General features: G+C 39.2%; 1 protein-coding gene across 5 annotated transcripts in view; it reads left to right on the forward strand.

Annotated features, from left to right (window-relative positions):
• nup54 (nucleoporin 54) overlaps nucleotides 1-15,481 on the forward strand; it is a 67,220-nt gene extending 51,739 nt beyond the window's left edge. For all 5 annotated transcript variants that reach the window (XM_043695633.1, XM_043695649.1, XM_043695653.1 and 2 more), the window contains 5 exons: nucleotides 8,132-8,225; nucleotides 10,716-10,823; nucleotides 13,402-13,521; nucleotides 13,662-13,772; nucleotides 14,135-15,481. In XM_043695633.1, the coding sequence (XP_043551568.1) occupies nucleotides 8,132-8,225; nucleotides 10,716-10,823; nucleotides 13,402-13,521; nucleotides 13,662-13,772; nucleotides 14,135-14,263 (562 nt within the window). In that variant the 3' untranslated portion in view covers nucleotides 14,264-15,481. The remainder of the gene's footprint in view (nucleotides 1-8,131; nucleotides 8,226-10,715; nucleotides 10,824-13,401; nucleotides 13,522-13,661; nucleotides 13,773-14,134) is intronic.
• Nucleotides 15,482-15,768: the final 287 nt, after the last annotated feature.

The following is a 15,768-nucleotide window of genomic DNA, read 5'->3' on the forward strand; positions in this document are numbered from 1 at the left end:
ATGGAGATGTCTAATGGGGCAGGTAGGGCTTGAATGAAGAATGGATTAAGCAGCAAAACGTTAATGTCTTTGCAGTATACTTTCAGTACCAAACAGTAGACAGTAACATTGGACAGTAACACAGTGAGTGTGGTTAGAGACATAGTGATTTTCTTTCACTCTGGATCTTGACCAAATGAGTCAATGGACTGAAAAATGGCGGATGGAGTTCAATTTGGATAAACGCGAGGCATTGCATTTTGATACAACAGAGGAGCAGGACATATACAATTAATGGGAGGGCCTTGGGTCGTGTTGTAGAACAGAGGGACCTAGGGATTCAGGTACATAATTGTTTTGAAGTTTGCAACACATAGACAGAATGATCAAAAAAGGCATTTAGCACGTTTGCCTTCATTGCTCAGTCCCTTGAGTACAGGGATTGGGAAGTCATGTTGAGGTTGTACAGGACATTGGTGAGACCTCTTCTGGAAGACTCTGTCTACTTCTGGTTGTCCTGTTGTAGGAAGGATATTATTAACCTGGAGAGGGTTCAGAAGAGATTTACCAAGATATTGCCGGTTCTGAAAGGTTTAAGTTATAAAGAAAGGCTGGGACGACCTTTTTCACTGGAATGTAGTAGTTTGAGAGGTGATTTTTATGGAGGTTTATAAAATCATGATGGGTATAGATAGAGGTTAACGGTAGGTGTTTTTTCCTTAGTATGGGGGATTTTAAGACTAGGGCGCATTTTTAAAGTAAAAAAAGAGAGATTTTAAAAAAGGCATGAGGTGCAAAGTTTTTGGACAGAGGTTGGTTCGCATGTGCAATGAACTTCCTGAGAAAGTGGTGGATGCGGGCACAGTTACGACATTTAAAAGACATTTTGATAAGTGCATGAATCGGAAAGGTTTGGAGGGCTATGGGCCAAGAGCAGGCAGGAGGGACCAGTTTAGTTATGGATTATGTTTGGCATGGACTGATTGGACTGAAGGGTTTGTTTCCGTATTGTATGACTCTGTCTTTGCGTTGGTTCTAAAATAGCCAAAATGTGAAAATAAACAGCTATTTGATCCATTATAAGTGAGCTTTTTTCTGATGAAATTTCAAGTCAGTCTCCGCACTGTGACGGAGCTCCCAAGATTACCTAATGAATTGCACAGTTGGATGTTTGGCTTGAATAACTAGATAATGTTTGCAGTTAGAGTTTACAGTTTTCCAGTTGCACAGTTGGATGTTTGGCTTGAATAACTAGATAATGTTTGCAGTTAGAGTTTACAGTTTTCCAGTTTCAAATACCATTATTACAAGCAGAATTAGCTTATTTCCATTATATTTTCTAACGGGAGGAATGAATGTTCTTCCCTCTGACATACCCCTTGAAGTAACATTGTTTGATAACTCGGGAAGGTTGGTTTTGTCCTTTTTGCAAATTGCCCAGGCTCCAATAAGAGGGCCACACTTAGCAGCATGACCCAGTGTTAGATTCCGCAATCATTTGGTGATGTTTCAAGAGCTAGATTCTTGAGGGACAGTGGCTATTTGCAGGAAGAGGGTCCTTCAGGAAGAGGGCATGTTTCCTTATTCGCTCATGAGGATGGCAAAGGGAAACCCATCTCGTATATTATCTTCCTTTTGTTACATTTAATGAGAGGCTGTTGCCACACAACTGAAGAGCAAAGCTCAGCATTAGGAGGCATGAAGAATTGAGCAGAGGATTTGCCTTGGGCAGCTCATCACCACTATTCTGTCACCAATGTATTTGAACTAACTTGCTCTCGTGCCTTTCATTCAATCGCTACATAAAGTACTTTACTCCAAGATAAACTTTCGCTCCATGTAATTTATTACTGCATGTGGCCTTTTCTTTTCAGTTTTCAAGCTGTTAAAAAATGTGTTTTCCCTCTAACTTCACTTAATGCTGTTTTTAAAAAAAATATAGCTGGAGGGAGAAGTTTTTATTTATTTTAAAATACTCCTTGGGATTTTTCTATATGCTGGACCTGCTAAGGGGGAGTCAGTGTGAATTATTTGAGGGCGGCATGGTGGCTCAGTGGTCAGCACTGCTGCCTCACAGTGCCAGGGGCCCTGGTTCGATTCCTGCCTCGGGCGACTGTCTGTTTGCACATTCTCCCTGTGTCTGCGTGGGTTTCCTCCGGGTGCTCTGGTTTCCTCCCACGATCCAAACATGTGCAGGTCCAATGAATTGGCCACGATAAATTTCCCATAGAGTTAGATGCATTAGTCAGGGGTAAATATAGGGTAGGGGAATGGGTCTGAGTGGGTTTCCCTTTGGAGTGTCGGTATGGACTTGTTTGGCCTGTTTCCATACTGTAGGTAATCTAATCTAAACAGAATATGGTCAGTTGTTGAATCAGATGGGCATGAGGACCAACAGGCTTCTCATACACTGAGACAGTTTGAAGCTCAGGCTTCACATAATCCAGCTACATCCTTTGATATGCTAGCAGCTTACTCCCTGGGAGCCATATTGTTTAATCACAGTTTCTACTGCTATCTGATGCAAATAACTCTACATCAATCCCATCCTCATCACCAAAATCTGACCGATATTAGAAGGATCTTGTAGGGAGAGACTGACACAAGGATGGCTAGATCGCATGTTTAATGGCATCATCTTGCTGTGGACAGGTTCATAATATACAAGTTGTATATCTTTAAAAGCAGACCAATTTGCACTTGGAAAATGATAACTGATTTTTTTTTTTCTTTTAATAGTGTCTGAGTCATTTCTTAACTGGTGTTTGATCAAATATTTGTTCTCCTATAAGAGCACCATAATTCCTGTTTGGTACTGAATCTACCTGTAAAGAATTGTCAATGTAGGTGCATTCTCTCAAATCTGGCGAGCTGTTTAAACTAAATATCAGGAGCAAGGGATCAAATGGAGAAAGATGAATTTGTGGTACATCAAAGATAAAATAGAATAGTAAAATTGGAAAGGAGGATTAGAGAATGATGGGAAGGGACAGAGAGGGAAACTCTAAGTACACATCAACAATCAAGACAAGATGTTACAAAGAAATGCACACTAAAATCTCTATTTGAGTTGCATTCACAAACTGTAAACAAATTGATAGGCCATATTGAAATGAGCAAGTATGATCTGATAACTATGGAGATATGGCTGCATGATGATAGATTGTGAATATTGAGCAGCATGTCATGTTCAGGAAGAATAGGAAGCTCGGTAAAGTTGGAGGGTTAATTAATGGGTGCAGTGGTCAGAATGGACCTTCATTTGGGAGATAGGATCCGTTGAGAGGAGATGAGAAAAAGTAGGAAGGAGATTACTAGTGGAAGTTGTCTACAGGCCCCTAATAGCAACCACAATGGAGGACAAATTGTACAAGAAATATTGGGTGCTCGTGATAAAGGGACAGTCGTGATTGTGGATGACTTTATATACAAACTGGGGGAAAAAAAAGATTGCCTGTACTAGCCTGGACTTGCATTGGTGGCTTTTGAGAGTTTCTTAAAGCAATGCATTCTGGAACTGACCAGAAAACCAGATGCATGAGACTGATCCTTGTATAGTGACCGGATTAATGAATGACCAGAGTTAAGGCATCCTTGGGTAACAGTGGCTACAATATGATTGAATTTTATACCCAGTTTGGAACGGACATATTTAAAGGGATATCTGCAAATACTTTGAATAACTATGTTTCTTCTATTCTAAAGGAAGGATTCACCATCTTTGGTTACTGAGGAGGTTTTTGAAGAGTATTCAACTGTACAAAAATGAGTTGCAGATCAGATGATTAGTCAGAGTATAAAGAATGGCCAAAATTAGTCAGAATACAAAGAGTGACCAAATGGTGAGAATAGAGGAAACAATCTAGACCTGTAAAAGTGGATTAAGGAGTTTTTACAGATTAGGAAGGAAAAGAATAGTAGGTAAGTACTGATTCTCTAGAGAGTGAGAATGGGAATAATTGATGATCACGTGATTAAATGCTGTAGAGAATAAACAAAACTGTGGAACCAATTCATCCCTCCCTACCAGAGCTCTACCTCTGCTATAGAGGATAAACAAAACACTCCAGTAATAGCTGTAAATCTGGAGCTGGAAGGGAGGAAGAAGTCAAATTACAATCACAAGGGCAATGGTCCTAAGCAAACAGCTGGAGCTGTAGCCAACAGTTCTTCTCGTCCGATGGAACTTCGGTTTAGGGTCTTAAAAAGAAGTGACCAGTAGATTCTTTTGTGATAAGCTGCAATTTTCGAGATTTAGGAATGGTTCCAACAGACTGGGCTGCAACAAATATAACCCCCCATTCAAAAAAGGGAGGAAGGAAGGCAGAAAACAAAGTTATAACCCAATTAGTCTGTGTAGGGGAAGATGTTTAGAATTGATCTGAGGTTATAGCTAAATGCTTCGAAAAACTCTATAATCAGGAGTATTCAGCTTGATATTATGAGACAAAAACTATGTTTGTGAATTTTCAGGAGGCATTTGATAAGGTGCTGAAGGTTGTTGCAGAGCATAAAACTCTTGGTGTAGGGCATGACCTATTAGCATGAATAGTAATTGGCTGGTTGGCAGAAACCATCTGCAGAAATGGGTCTTGTCTGGTATAATGTGGTGTTGGGCAAGGGTATATATGGGGGCCTCTACTTCCTGCTGTTTACATCAATGACTTAAATGAGGAAAGCTAAGGCATAATAGTTAAGTTCTCAGCTGACACAAAGATGGGCAAGAAAACTTTGAAGAAGGAACTTGCAGATATGTATTGATAGGTTGAGTGAGTGGGCGTAAATCTGACAGAAGGCGTATAATGTTGGGAAATGTGCAGTTGATCATTCTGGTAAGAAGAATTTTTAAAAATGTTACTTAAGTGGAGAATGCAGTTCAGAACTCCACCGTCAAATGGGTCTGGGCTTTCTAGTTCATAAGTATCTTACCAGATTCCAGGGAAGGTTTCCCAATTTATAATGGTTCCGGAGAGGATACTTCAAATTTCCAAGCTCTGGTAGGAAGGGATGAATTGGCTCCACATTTTTGTTCAGTCACACACCCCTCAGTTTTATACAACAAGGTTAATTTACAAAAATCCCCTCCCTTGTGGAAGATATTCTCCTCGACCAAATCAATTCATTTTCAAAAGGAGCCAATTTAATTAAGCTTTCCGGAGGTAGGAAAAGTGAGTTTAGTCGTTAATAAACACAAGTCGCAATAATAAACATGGTACATTCATACAGACCAGAAAACAGAAGTGAATCCAAAAAAAACGTTAAAATATGCATTTTGGTTTTGATGAGTTGTTCATTAAGAGCAGATAGTGGAATATTGCAGTTTCACAGTTGATTTTGAGATTCTTAGTGCAGCAGATTAATTAAGATACTTTTGTCCTGTTTCATTTTGGCAGTGGCTGGTTTCCAGTAGTTAGTGAGAGTTGCCTTCACCGGCAACACCAGTGATCAGTGAGTGATTCTTCGACTGACCTTCACAACATGAGACAGTGCATAAACTCACACTTGTACTCAGCTCATTAGCACACTTGCCACGAGCGCGCACAGACCAAGAATGAAGTGAATTTTAACTCCTGTTATTGTGCATCTTAAAAGAGGATAACATGCAATATTTCCTACCTAGTCTTTTCTCCCATCATATTCAAAGTCTGAGATAGCTCCCAGACAATTGCGGTTCAATTTGGAGTGCATTACCCACTCCACTTAACGTCCATCCTTTTTGAAGTTTGTTTGACACCTAGTCATCTGATGATCTAGGGCCTGACGCTGTCCATTGACAACCACTTTATTTAAATCCTCGTGGTTGCATGTCCATTTTAAAAAAAAAAATACACATCGTTAAAAGTTTGTCTCCAAGTTATCTGTTGTCATAACATGGGTCACAAAAGGTTAGTTTGCAGGTATAGCATGTAATCAAGAAGACCAGTGGGATGCTATACGTTATCATAAAAGGAATTGAGCATAAAAGTATAACTTGGATAAGGGGAGCAATGGCAGTGCAGCTATAAATTCACTGATGACACCAAGATAAATTGGAAAGTATGCTGAAGACAAAGGGAGATGTAGACCCGTAAAAATAGGTTGTGAGTGAGTGAATACAAATGTGGTATGTTGCAAAGTTTGTACAATTTTACAATGAGGAAAGCATTGTGTGGTCCCTTTAAAAGATTGGGTTTTTTTGTGCTTAGTGATTTGAAAAGGGTATCAGTGGGTTTGCAGGTGTACAGATTCCCCTGCTCCTCAGATGCTGGCTGACTGGCAGTGCTTTTCCAGCACCACACTCTCTCCCTCGAAATTAAAGCCAAGATACGTCTTCCGGAATGTTCTGTGCCTCCTTCGCTGATCTACTTTCAGAGAGTTAGTGATTTTCCCTTTAGAGCTGGTGGTTGTTAATTCTAACAGATGGCAGGTGCTCTCACCCCGATTTTCAGATACCCTCTTCTTTTATACCCTTGATGTTGACCTATCAATATTTTTACAATCAGATTGATCCTAAGTTGTCAAAACCATCAGGCTTAAATTTAATAGGTTTTGGGTGGCTAAGGGCCTAATTTAAATTGTTTGGTTAAATTTGAACTTTGTCTTGATAGCAAAACAAAACTGCTGTCTGGATTGCTAACCACACAGCCCTTTTGAATCTCTAAGCACAGGAAAAAAAAACATCTTTTAGAAGGACCACTCAATGCTTTCCCCATTTCACGATTTTACACGACAGGTAGAGGGAGGAAAATGTGGATAAGTGTGAAGGTGTTCACTTTGGCAGTCAGAATAAAATAACAGTCTTATGGAGTAAATGGAGAATGACTGCCGAGGAATTTAGGAATTCTAGTGCATGGGGCAGAAAACATTAGTATACAAGTACAGCGAGTAACTAAAAGAGCGAATGAGATGCTATCCTTCATCTTTAGAGGAATTTAACATCAGTTAAAATAGTGTGCTTCATTTATACAAAAAACTGGTGGGATCATGTCTCAAATGCTGTGCAGTTATGGTCTTTCTTGCGTGAGGAAGGTCATAAATGCAGTTCAGCGGAAGTTTACTAGGTTAGTACTTGGAATGAGTGGCTTGCTTAATGAAGAAAGGTTAGAAAGACTGGGCTTGTTTTGATAGTTTAGAAAAGTGAGTGACAAGATCCTGAATGGTCTTGACACTAAGTATGGAAAGGATTTCTTGCCTTGTGGGAGAGTCTGGAATTAAAATGAGGTGTCACCCACACATCCCTGAACCCTATGGGTAATTTAGATTAGATTCCTTACAGTATGGAAACAGGCCCTTAGGCCCAATAAGTCCATACCGACTCTCCAAAGAGTAACCCACCCAGACCCATCTCAGGGCAGAGAGAAGGAGATTCAATTTCTGAGGGTTGTCAATTTTTCGAGCTCTGCGCCTCAGGTGACAGAGGGAGACCATTAAGTATTTTCAAGGTGAAACTAAAGTTAGGCAAGGGGATTAAAGGTCATCAGGTGTAGGAGGGAACATGGACGACATAAACTAAACAGATCAGCCATGATCTTGCAGAATGTGGAAGCAGGCTCATGTGGCTGAATGGCCCCATCCCTAATTTGCATGATTATAAAACAAGATGGTTTTGTAAGCTGCTATGCATGCATTTTAATCTTAGTAAATGAGCAAAATAACTTATTCAACTCAGTGTTGCTTTGGTGTGGACTAGTTGTCAGCCTCACACAGCAATCTTTTTTTGTTCAGCGCTGTGTAGTCCAAGTGACCCTTGACCCCACCAAAACCATCTGACCTAAAATCAAAGTTAAAAATCTCACAACACCAGGTTATAGTCCAACAGGTTTAATTGGAAGCCCACTCGCTTTCGGAGCGACGCTCCTTCATCAGCAAAATCGAGCAAGACGTGAAATCCTGTGTGGACTCGTTTCCAATTTTTTTTAATGTTTTGAGATTTATTATACTCCATTACAATTAACCTTTTATTTGCAATGAAGCAAACTTTCTCTCTCTTGCTTCTATATAGAAGTATCTTTTAAGAGGTTTGCACGTTTTCGTAAAAAGCTGGTATCCTCTTTCTCCAGATCGTTCAAATTACAATGGGGGTGGTGATAACAAGATTCTTAACAGCATTTTCATTCATTATATACATGCAACTTGATTATTAACTGTTCTGTTCCTTACTCTCTCCCCTAAGGCTTATACCAGTGCCCATGGTTGGTTTTAAGGAATTGCTGAGGAGGCTTAAGTTCCAGGAACAGATGACAAAACAGCATCAAAGCAGATTGGATGTGAGTTGGGATTTTAGCTTCAAAAGTCATTTTTAGGCCACTATCAGTTCTGTTTACTTAACATTATTTTTCCCTGTTGTTAATGCTGACCTGGTATGATTATGCACTTTGCAGGTTATGCAGCAATTAGTCACTTAGTAATGCAGAACCTGAGTTGTGTTTAAAAAGTAGCACATTTTGTCAAAGCTTTAAGCAGAGTTCAGCAGTTGTCATTTAACTGCTGCACAGTACTTGGACATATTGTGTCCTTTTGTGGACCAATGTTTTGGAAAGTGATTTTGGCCAGAAACTCTTAAGAATCTGCCTCTGTCTGTGTGGAGTTTGCGCATTCTCCCTGTGTCTGCGTGGGTTTCCTCCCACAGTCCAAAAGTGTGAATTGGCCATGTTAAATTGCCCGTAGTGTTAGGTGAAGAATGGGTTTGGGTGGGTTGCTCTTCGGAGGGTCGGTGTGGACATTTTGGGCCGAAGGGCATGTTTCCACACTGTAAGTAATCTAAATCTATTAATTTTTGTTACAAAGCTTTCTTCAGTACGTGATGCAGAAATTATGCATCGCTACGTTGTGAAAATTGTCACCATGAATATGTTTAGAAACAAAAGTGTAAGACATTCAAATAATCTCTAATTTCTTTTTGCAGATTTTTAAGTTGATTGTTCTTTGTATGGATCTGACATTGGAGAGGTGTAACACATTGAATTGACAGCAGGTGGCATTGCAGCATTTGAGAATGATGTTTAAATCTGCTCCTGTCTGATCTCAGTTGCCTGCCAGCAAATTAGGCAATAGTGTTTTGGTTGCTGTTATGTTTCCCACAGCTAGCTCCGTGTAATGTGGGTACTGAGAGTAGGTTGATCATCTACCCTATAAGGCATGATTTGAGATTTCCATGAAGCTGGAACAAAAACCTGATTTTAATATCCTCAAGAAACATATTTTTAAATTAAAAAATAACTTGTCGTAGTTCTGTCCAGATGGGCCAAAGGAATCAGGGCTTCAAAGTAAGATGGAGAGAAATACTATACAGTCAAGCACAAGAGCTGACAATACCTATTTACAAGGTATGTTGATAGAAGTCCTGGACACTGAGTTGAACTTGCAATGCAGCATGCCATAGTCAGATGCTGAGTTGATTCTCCTGCCATTATATGGATTTCCCAAGCAGAGTCTTACTGACTACTTACCAGGAGCACAAGGCAACCATCAGAAACATTAATGCTGGGCTGCTGTTGTGCAGCTTCCAACAGTTGGCTGTCGACTGCCACATCTGGGAGCAAATTACTTGGCATTCTTATTCCTAGCCACACAAAGCATGTTTCCTTCTCCGATCAGACCCACACAATCCTGAGGTATCCTCTTTTATTCCAGTGTGAATCTTGTACTGATTGTATTTTGTTTGTTGAGTTCCTATGGAGTCATTCAAAAAAAAAGTGCAGCATCTTGGAGCACATTTCTAATAATTATTAATCTGACTGTATCAATAAGAACTTTGCTTTGGTACTCACTGTAGGAAGTGTTTGAAAAAGGCCTGTAGGTCAACTCATTCTAAGTTCTTTACACAAGCAACTGTTTTGTTTATTTTCTTTTGAGAGAAAGGTTAGAAAATAGTGTCATCCTCATGTATTTTTTTGATTGCTGTCTTTTCATAGAATCATAGAATCCCTATAGTGTGGAAATAGACCATTTGGCCCAACAAGTCCACATTGACCCTCCGGAAGGGTAACCCACCCAGACCCATTTTCCTACCCTATTACTCTTCATTTACCCTGACTAATGCACCTAGCCCACACATCCCTGAACCCTATGGGTAATTTAGATTAGATTCCTTACAGTATGGAAACAGGCCCTTAGGCCCAATAAGTCCACACCGACTCTGCGAAGAGCAACCCACCCAGACCCATTTCCTTCTTACTAATGCACCTAACGATGTGGGCAAGTTAGCATGGGCGATTCACCTAACCTGCCCATCTTCAGATTGTGGGAGGAAACTGGAGCATCCAGAGGAAACCCACGCAGGCATGGGAAGAAAGTTGCCCGAGGCTGGGATCGAACCCAGGTCCCTGGTGCTGAGGCAGCAGTGCTAACCACTGAGCCACCATGTTGCCCCTATTTATTTGCAAAATGAGAGATGCTCTCCGAACTCTTTAGCATCTCCATCTGCTTATGTAAAAAGAAACTGGAAGCACACATACATTTTTCACAGGGAGAAAGTGAGAACTGTAAATACTGGAGATCAGAGTCCAGAGTGTGGTGCTGGAAAAGCACAGTAGGTCAGGCAGTATCCAAGGAGCAGGATTTTTCATTCTTCACACACAGTTTGAGCAGCAAACAGACTAACCCTTTCCTATAATATTTTGATTTCCATTTGTGCAATTACTCAAATAAAACAATTAAAGATAGAGTTTCATAAATGTGAGACGTCTTTCTTTTGTACATCTTGTAAACTTTTTAATAGCTTATCATTGGTGTACCTTCTCCACCCCCACATACAGATTATATCTGAGGATGTAAATGAGCTGCAGAAGAACCAGGCTACGACTGTAGCGAAGATAGCCCAGTACAAGCGAAAACTGATGGACCAAGCTCATAAAGTCTTGCAAGTAATTTATTGCATATATTTGCAATTTTTATGTGCAAATTTAAAACTTTTTAAAATGTTTTTTTTTGCAAATTTGTATTTTTACATACAGATGTCAGTAAGGAATTTGCTTGATCAAGTGTTGCAGAACAGAATGCTTTGTCATATTCCAGCCCAAATGCCCACTTATTCAAACCACTATAATTTTTGCATTTTCTGCCTTGTGTGCTTAATCTTGGAGTGTAAGTATTCCCTCTATCCAAACTTTTCTGATTGTAGTAACTAGGCAGTCTGCACTCCACAAAGCTTTTGAAGAATCCTCATCATTTTCTTTCACAAGAGAGATTTGTTTGAAGAATTTCCATTTACTCCTTTGATCTTTCTGACCCCTCCAGAATGCTAACCCTATTGTCTTCACATCACAGCATTTTACCTTCTAAATTTATCTAATTAGAGGGTTCGATAGGGTGGACAGGGAGAGCCTTTTTCCAAATATGGGGTCGGCAAACACGAGGAGACACAACTTTAAAGTGAAGGGAGATAGGTATAAGACAGATGTCAGAGGTAGTTTCTTTACTCAGAGTAGTAAGGGTATGGAATGCTTTGCCTGCAACGGTAGTAGATTCGCCAAGTTTAAGTACATTTAAATCGTCATTGGACAGGCAAATGGATGTACGTGGAATAGTGTAGGTGGGATGGGCTTCAGATTAGTATGACCGGGCGGCGCAATATCAAGGGCCGAAGGGCCTGTACTGCGCTGTAATGTTCTACGTTCTAATATCGTAGCTTTTTTTCTTAACTTGGTGGCCTTTTACAAATTTTGTGATCAACAGCAGTAAAATATATTCCTCTCCATACCTGCCTATAACTCTCTCACTTCTCAATCTAATCTTGCCCAGTTGCCCCAAGTTGTAGGATCTTTCATTTCATGTTCACTTTGCCAAGTCTGTCAAATATCTTGTAACTGCATTAAGTCCTGTATTGTTACTTTCCGAGCCTGGAGAGCCCTATACTATTGAGCTTCTGTGAGACTTGGAAATCACATCTCTGCTTTCTTCTCTGGTTTACCTTTGGGCCTGGGATGTGAGGGGTCTCAATTTATTGTCAGGGCATAAATTCTCCACAGACCAGCATCTCAACTCTTGAGCAATGCAGTAGTGCAGTCAAGAATGGCAATTTGCTGGAAATGTGAAGTCTGGTTGTAAATGCAAGCAGAAGATTGGTATGAGATTAAGTATCTTGAGATTATATCAAAATATCTAAGGCTGCAAGGCAATCAGCTGTGTTGAAGAGAAAAGATGGTTGTGACAGCTCAGGAGTATAATATTTCATCAGAACCTGAAGATACTGAGTGACTTGTGTGCTTCCAACTGTATCTGCTTTTGTGACAAATGATTCTGATCTTTGTAATTGATCAGAAATAACTCTCTACCACAATAAGTTAGAACAAGAATATTGTGAAAACAGTTGAAACATTGAGAATAGCTTGATTACCTACCTTGTAATTGAACGTCCAATTATTTTATTCAAAAACTGATTTTAGATTTTTGTTGAAATGATGCCATAATCATTTATTTGGCATATTGTATTTAGAATTGAATTTTGCAAAGTTTTTCTTCTATAACAAAGATTGTTCTCTTTGCAAAAGGCCAAAAGTTTGTTGATGGATAGAAAGCAGTAATGAGATTTATCAGTATTGCTCGTATTGATGAAGTGTGAAATATTAAGGTTAATTCACATCTAAACTGTATAATAATGGTTTGGACTTGATCAAGGGATATGATATCAAAGGAGACCAGAATTGGACTTTAATAAAAGCAAATTGTAAAAACGAGATGGGGCTATTTTAACTGAAACCTGAGATTTATTAAACATGTTTAAAATAACTGAGTGTTTTGATAAAATAAGTAGATGACCTTTTGCTGTGCGATTTATCAGGTTAAAATTATTAATAAGTGGATTGTCAGTAGAGGTTTATACAGCCAATCTTTGAAGTTCAGAAAACTCGAGGCAGGCAGCATGTTTTAAGGCGACGTTTTAAGGGAGAACTGGATAAAAGAGAAACCTGAATTAATATAATGCCTTTCATGATACCAGGATTTCCCAACAAAGTTTTCTGCAAAGATCTAGTACAGAAATGATAGGCTGAATGGCCGCCTCCTGTGCTGTGTAATCATTCTATGATTTTTACATCCAGTGAAGAACTTCTTGAATTACATTCTCTCTTGCAATGTAGGGAATTCAGTAGTCAATTTGCACTCAGCAAGCAACAAGATCTTCATCCACCAGGTACTTTATGGCGTTTGTTTTAATGTTTGATTTGAAAGAAACATTATTGGCAAGAATGTCAAGGGGAGATCTCTTGATGTTAATGGGTTGGCCGGACAATAAAACGTTATTGCTCTCGCTTTCCTATAGTTATAAGTGTGTGTATCAAATAAAGATATTGAATTGGTCTGGCAAAGACGTAGTGGTGACCTAAAAGCTTTCTGTAAACTTGAAGTACAGTGAGCATTCTCCTCGGCCACTTTCCACCCACAATCTGTGCGTGTGACTTGTAGGTGGTCAGTTGTCAAGTTCGTGCTATTTTTTTTCTTTAGGTGCTAATAAAGCAAGAGATCCAGAGGAAAGCAGGCTATGCAATACAAGCAGAAGAAGAACAGCTTCGTGTGCAGCTAGATACTATCCAAAGTGAGCTAAATGCACCCACCCAGTTTAAGGTACAGACATCTATTTCTCTGAATTCATTATGACATAGAACAAAACATTTTGTATTGAGCATGTGTAACTGGATTGGGAAGGTTGCTAAGAAATGTAAGTGGACAAGACAGCATGTTGCAGTAATGATGTTTATGTGCAGGGCCGTTTGAACGAACTGATGTCTCAGATAAGAATGCAGAATCATGTTGGAGCTGTCAGATCAGAAGAGAGGTACAGTGTCGATGGCGATCTCTTGGGCGAAATCAAGCAGGTACATTTTTTCCCCAAAGAGCTAGAATAAGCTCCCCAGAATGAAAAATGTACTGAAAATTGAATTTGAATGTTTATTGTGCAGGTTAAATTTTGACAGTAAAGAATCTTAGGCTTAACACCCTTTTTTTTTTTAAAAAACTGCATGAATTATAAAGTTTAATGTTAGATAAAAAGCAGCACTCTTGACCAGACAGTTTGACATCAGTATGAGAAACTTTCACATTTTTAATTTGCTTTCTATCATCCTATTAATTGTTGTTTTATAAAAAAATGGCCACTGATTTTCAAAACTAATTGTGCTTACAGCATCTCCCTGAATCTCTGCTAATCTCTGCTTTCTCTTTCTCTTCCTCTTCCTAGCACCTGAAGTTGCAGCAGGAAGGTCTGACTCATTTGATCAGTGTCCTGAAGGAAGACTTGGAGGATGTGAAGCTAATTGAGCAGGGCCTTAATGAGAGTGTTCATGTTCGCCGTGACCTTTTCAGTTGATGGCCTTTCTGGAATATCACTGTGGTTAAGGCTTTTCTTCCCTCCTAACCAAACTGTTTCCGGGTCTGTCCCACCTGCACAAATGATTTAGCACCTCCATATTGGTGTGGACTGGAGAAAGAAATGTTGTTGCCATTCTTCATTAAACGCTGCAGTCACCTCTGATAAATCTGTAGCTTTGGGGATCCTATTGAAAGCACCCAGCTGCAAAACTTTGCAAGAGATTAGTGACTGTTGAGTGACGTTGTTTTGCATGTCCAAAGGCATAACTTAGAAACTGCTGTGTGTACATTCGTGATGAATGTTTGAAATGAATGTTGTTCACTGAAGAACGACCTACTTTAATGTAGATTTTAACCTGTTGAATATGTAATTAGCATTTATTCATCAAAGTTGCAAATAGTAGTTTCTGGATTCATATCTCCACTTTTCTTTCGGATTTTTGTCAAGTGTATAAATATGAAGATTTTCCTGTTCTGTGCAATCGGTTGGGACAGATGTGTTTTTAAACGCTGCTAATAATCAGACTTGCATTGAACAGGAACGCCTGTATCAGTACTGATTATGTCAGAGCCAAATTGGAGTTTCTTTACATTTTCAAAAAAATTAGCGTGCACCTGGACCTTTGCTTGTATTGAATGAGTGGGTGTTTGACTCTTTTGAGTACTTCTGAACAACTTGCATAGCTTGAAAATGTGACCTTGCTATGAATGTGGAAAATTTGAAGTGTGCTTTAATGGACATAATAAGAGCCCTGGAGACTGGAACCATGAATTGATAATCAATGTTAGATAATTCAGAGAAGCAGAAATGCTAGATATCCAAACCAATTTTATTTTTTGTTAAACTCTTACAAGTGTATTTATAAAATTACAACAAGGAGCATTGGGTTTGTTTTTGAGAGTTGATATTTTTTAAAGTTCAATCCGTGATATTTCTCATGTTAGTGTGTGCAACTCCTTTCTTATTCAGCAGCACGTTCAGGTTAGTGCCAGTCATGTTTACAAAATATTGCCTGTGTCATTTGTGGTCACTTTGAAATGTACATCAGTACAATCTCTTAATGCTGGAGTAGCAGCGATGAGCTATTGGCTAGACCAAGGTCAGGCCAGATAAGGATCTGTAGTGAAGAACTACTTTCAGTGTGTTAAATGTTTGTAATAATTATGCAAAGAGGGAATAAATTCTAAATAAACAATTTGATTTAATAATCCTCCACTTTGGAGTCTTCTAACATTATGTTCGTGGTGTGAATCAGATATTGTTCAGGAATTTCATTATGAAATTTCGTTGACATTCCTCCTCCCAGCTCTTCGATCCTATAAGTGTTTTATTTCCTTCCTTAAGAATATTAGTCAAATGATTTGCTCCAGTTCCTTGGATTGACTGAGGAACTATGATTCTATATAGGAAGCCGAGGTCAGTGCCTTTTGGCCATGGGAAATGATGATGTTTCTTGTTCAGCTAAGAATCTGAATTGCTGTTTTTGGAAAAGAAATTTGAGT

The sequence above is a fragment of the Chiloscyllium plagiosum genome, chromosome 1, assembly GCF_004010195.1.
Source record: "Chiloscyllium plagiosum isolate BGI_BamShark_2017 chromosome 1, ASM401019v2, whole genome shotgun sequence".
NCBI classification, from domain to species: Eukaryota; Metazoa; Chordata; class Chondrichthyes; order Orectolobiformes; family Hemiscylliidae; genus Chiloscyllium; species Chiloscyllium plagiosum.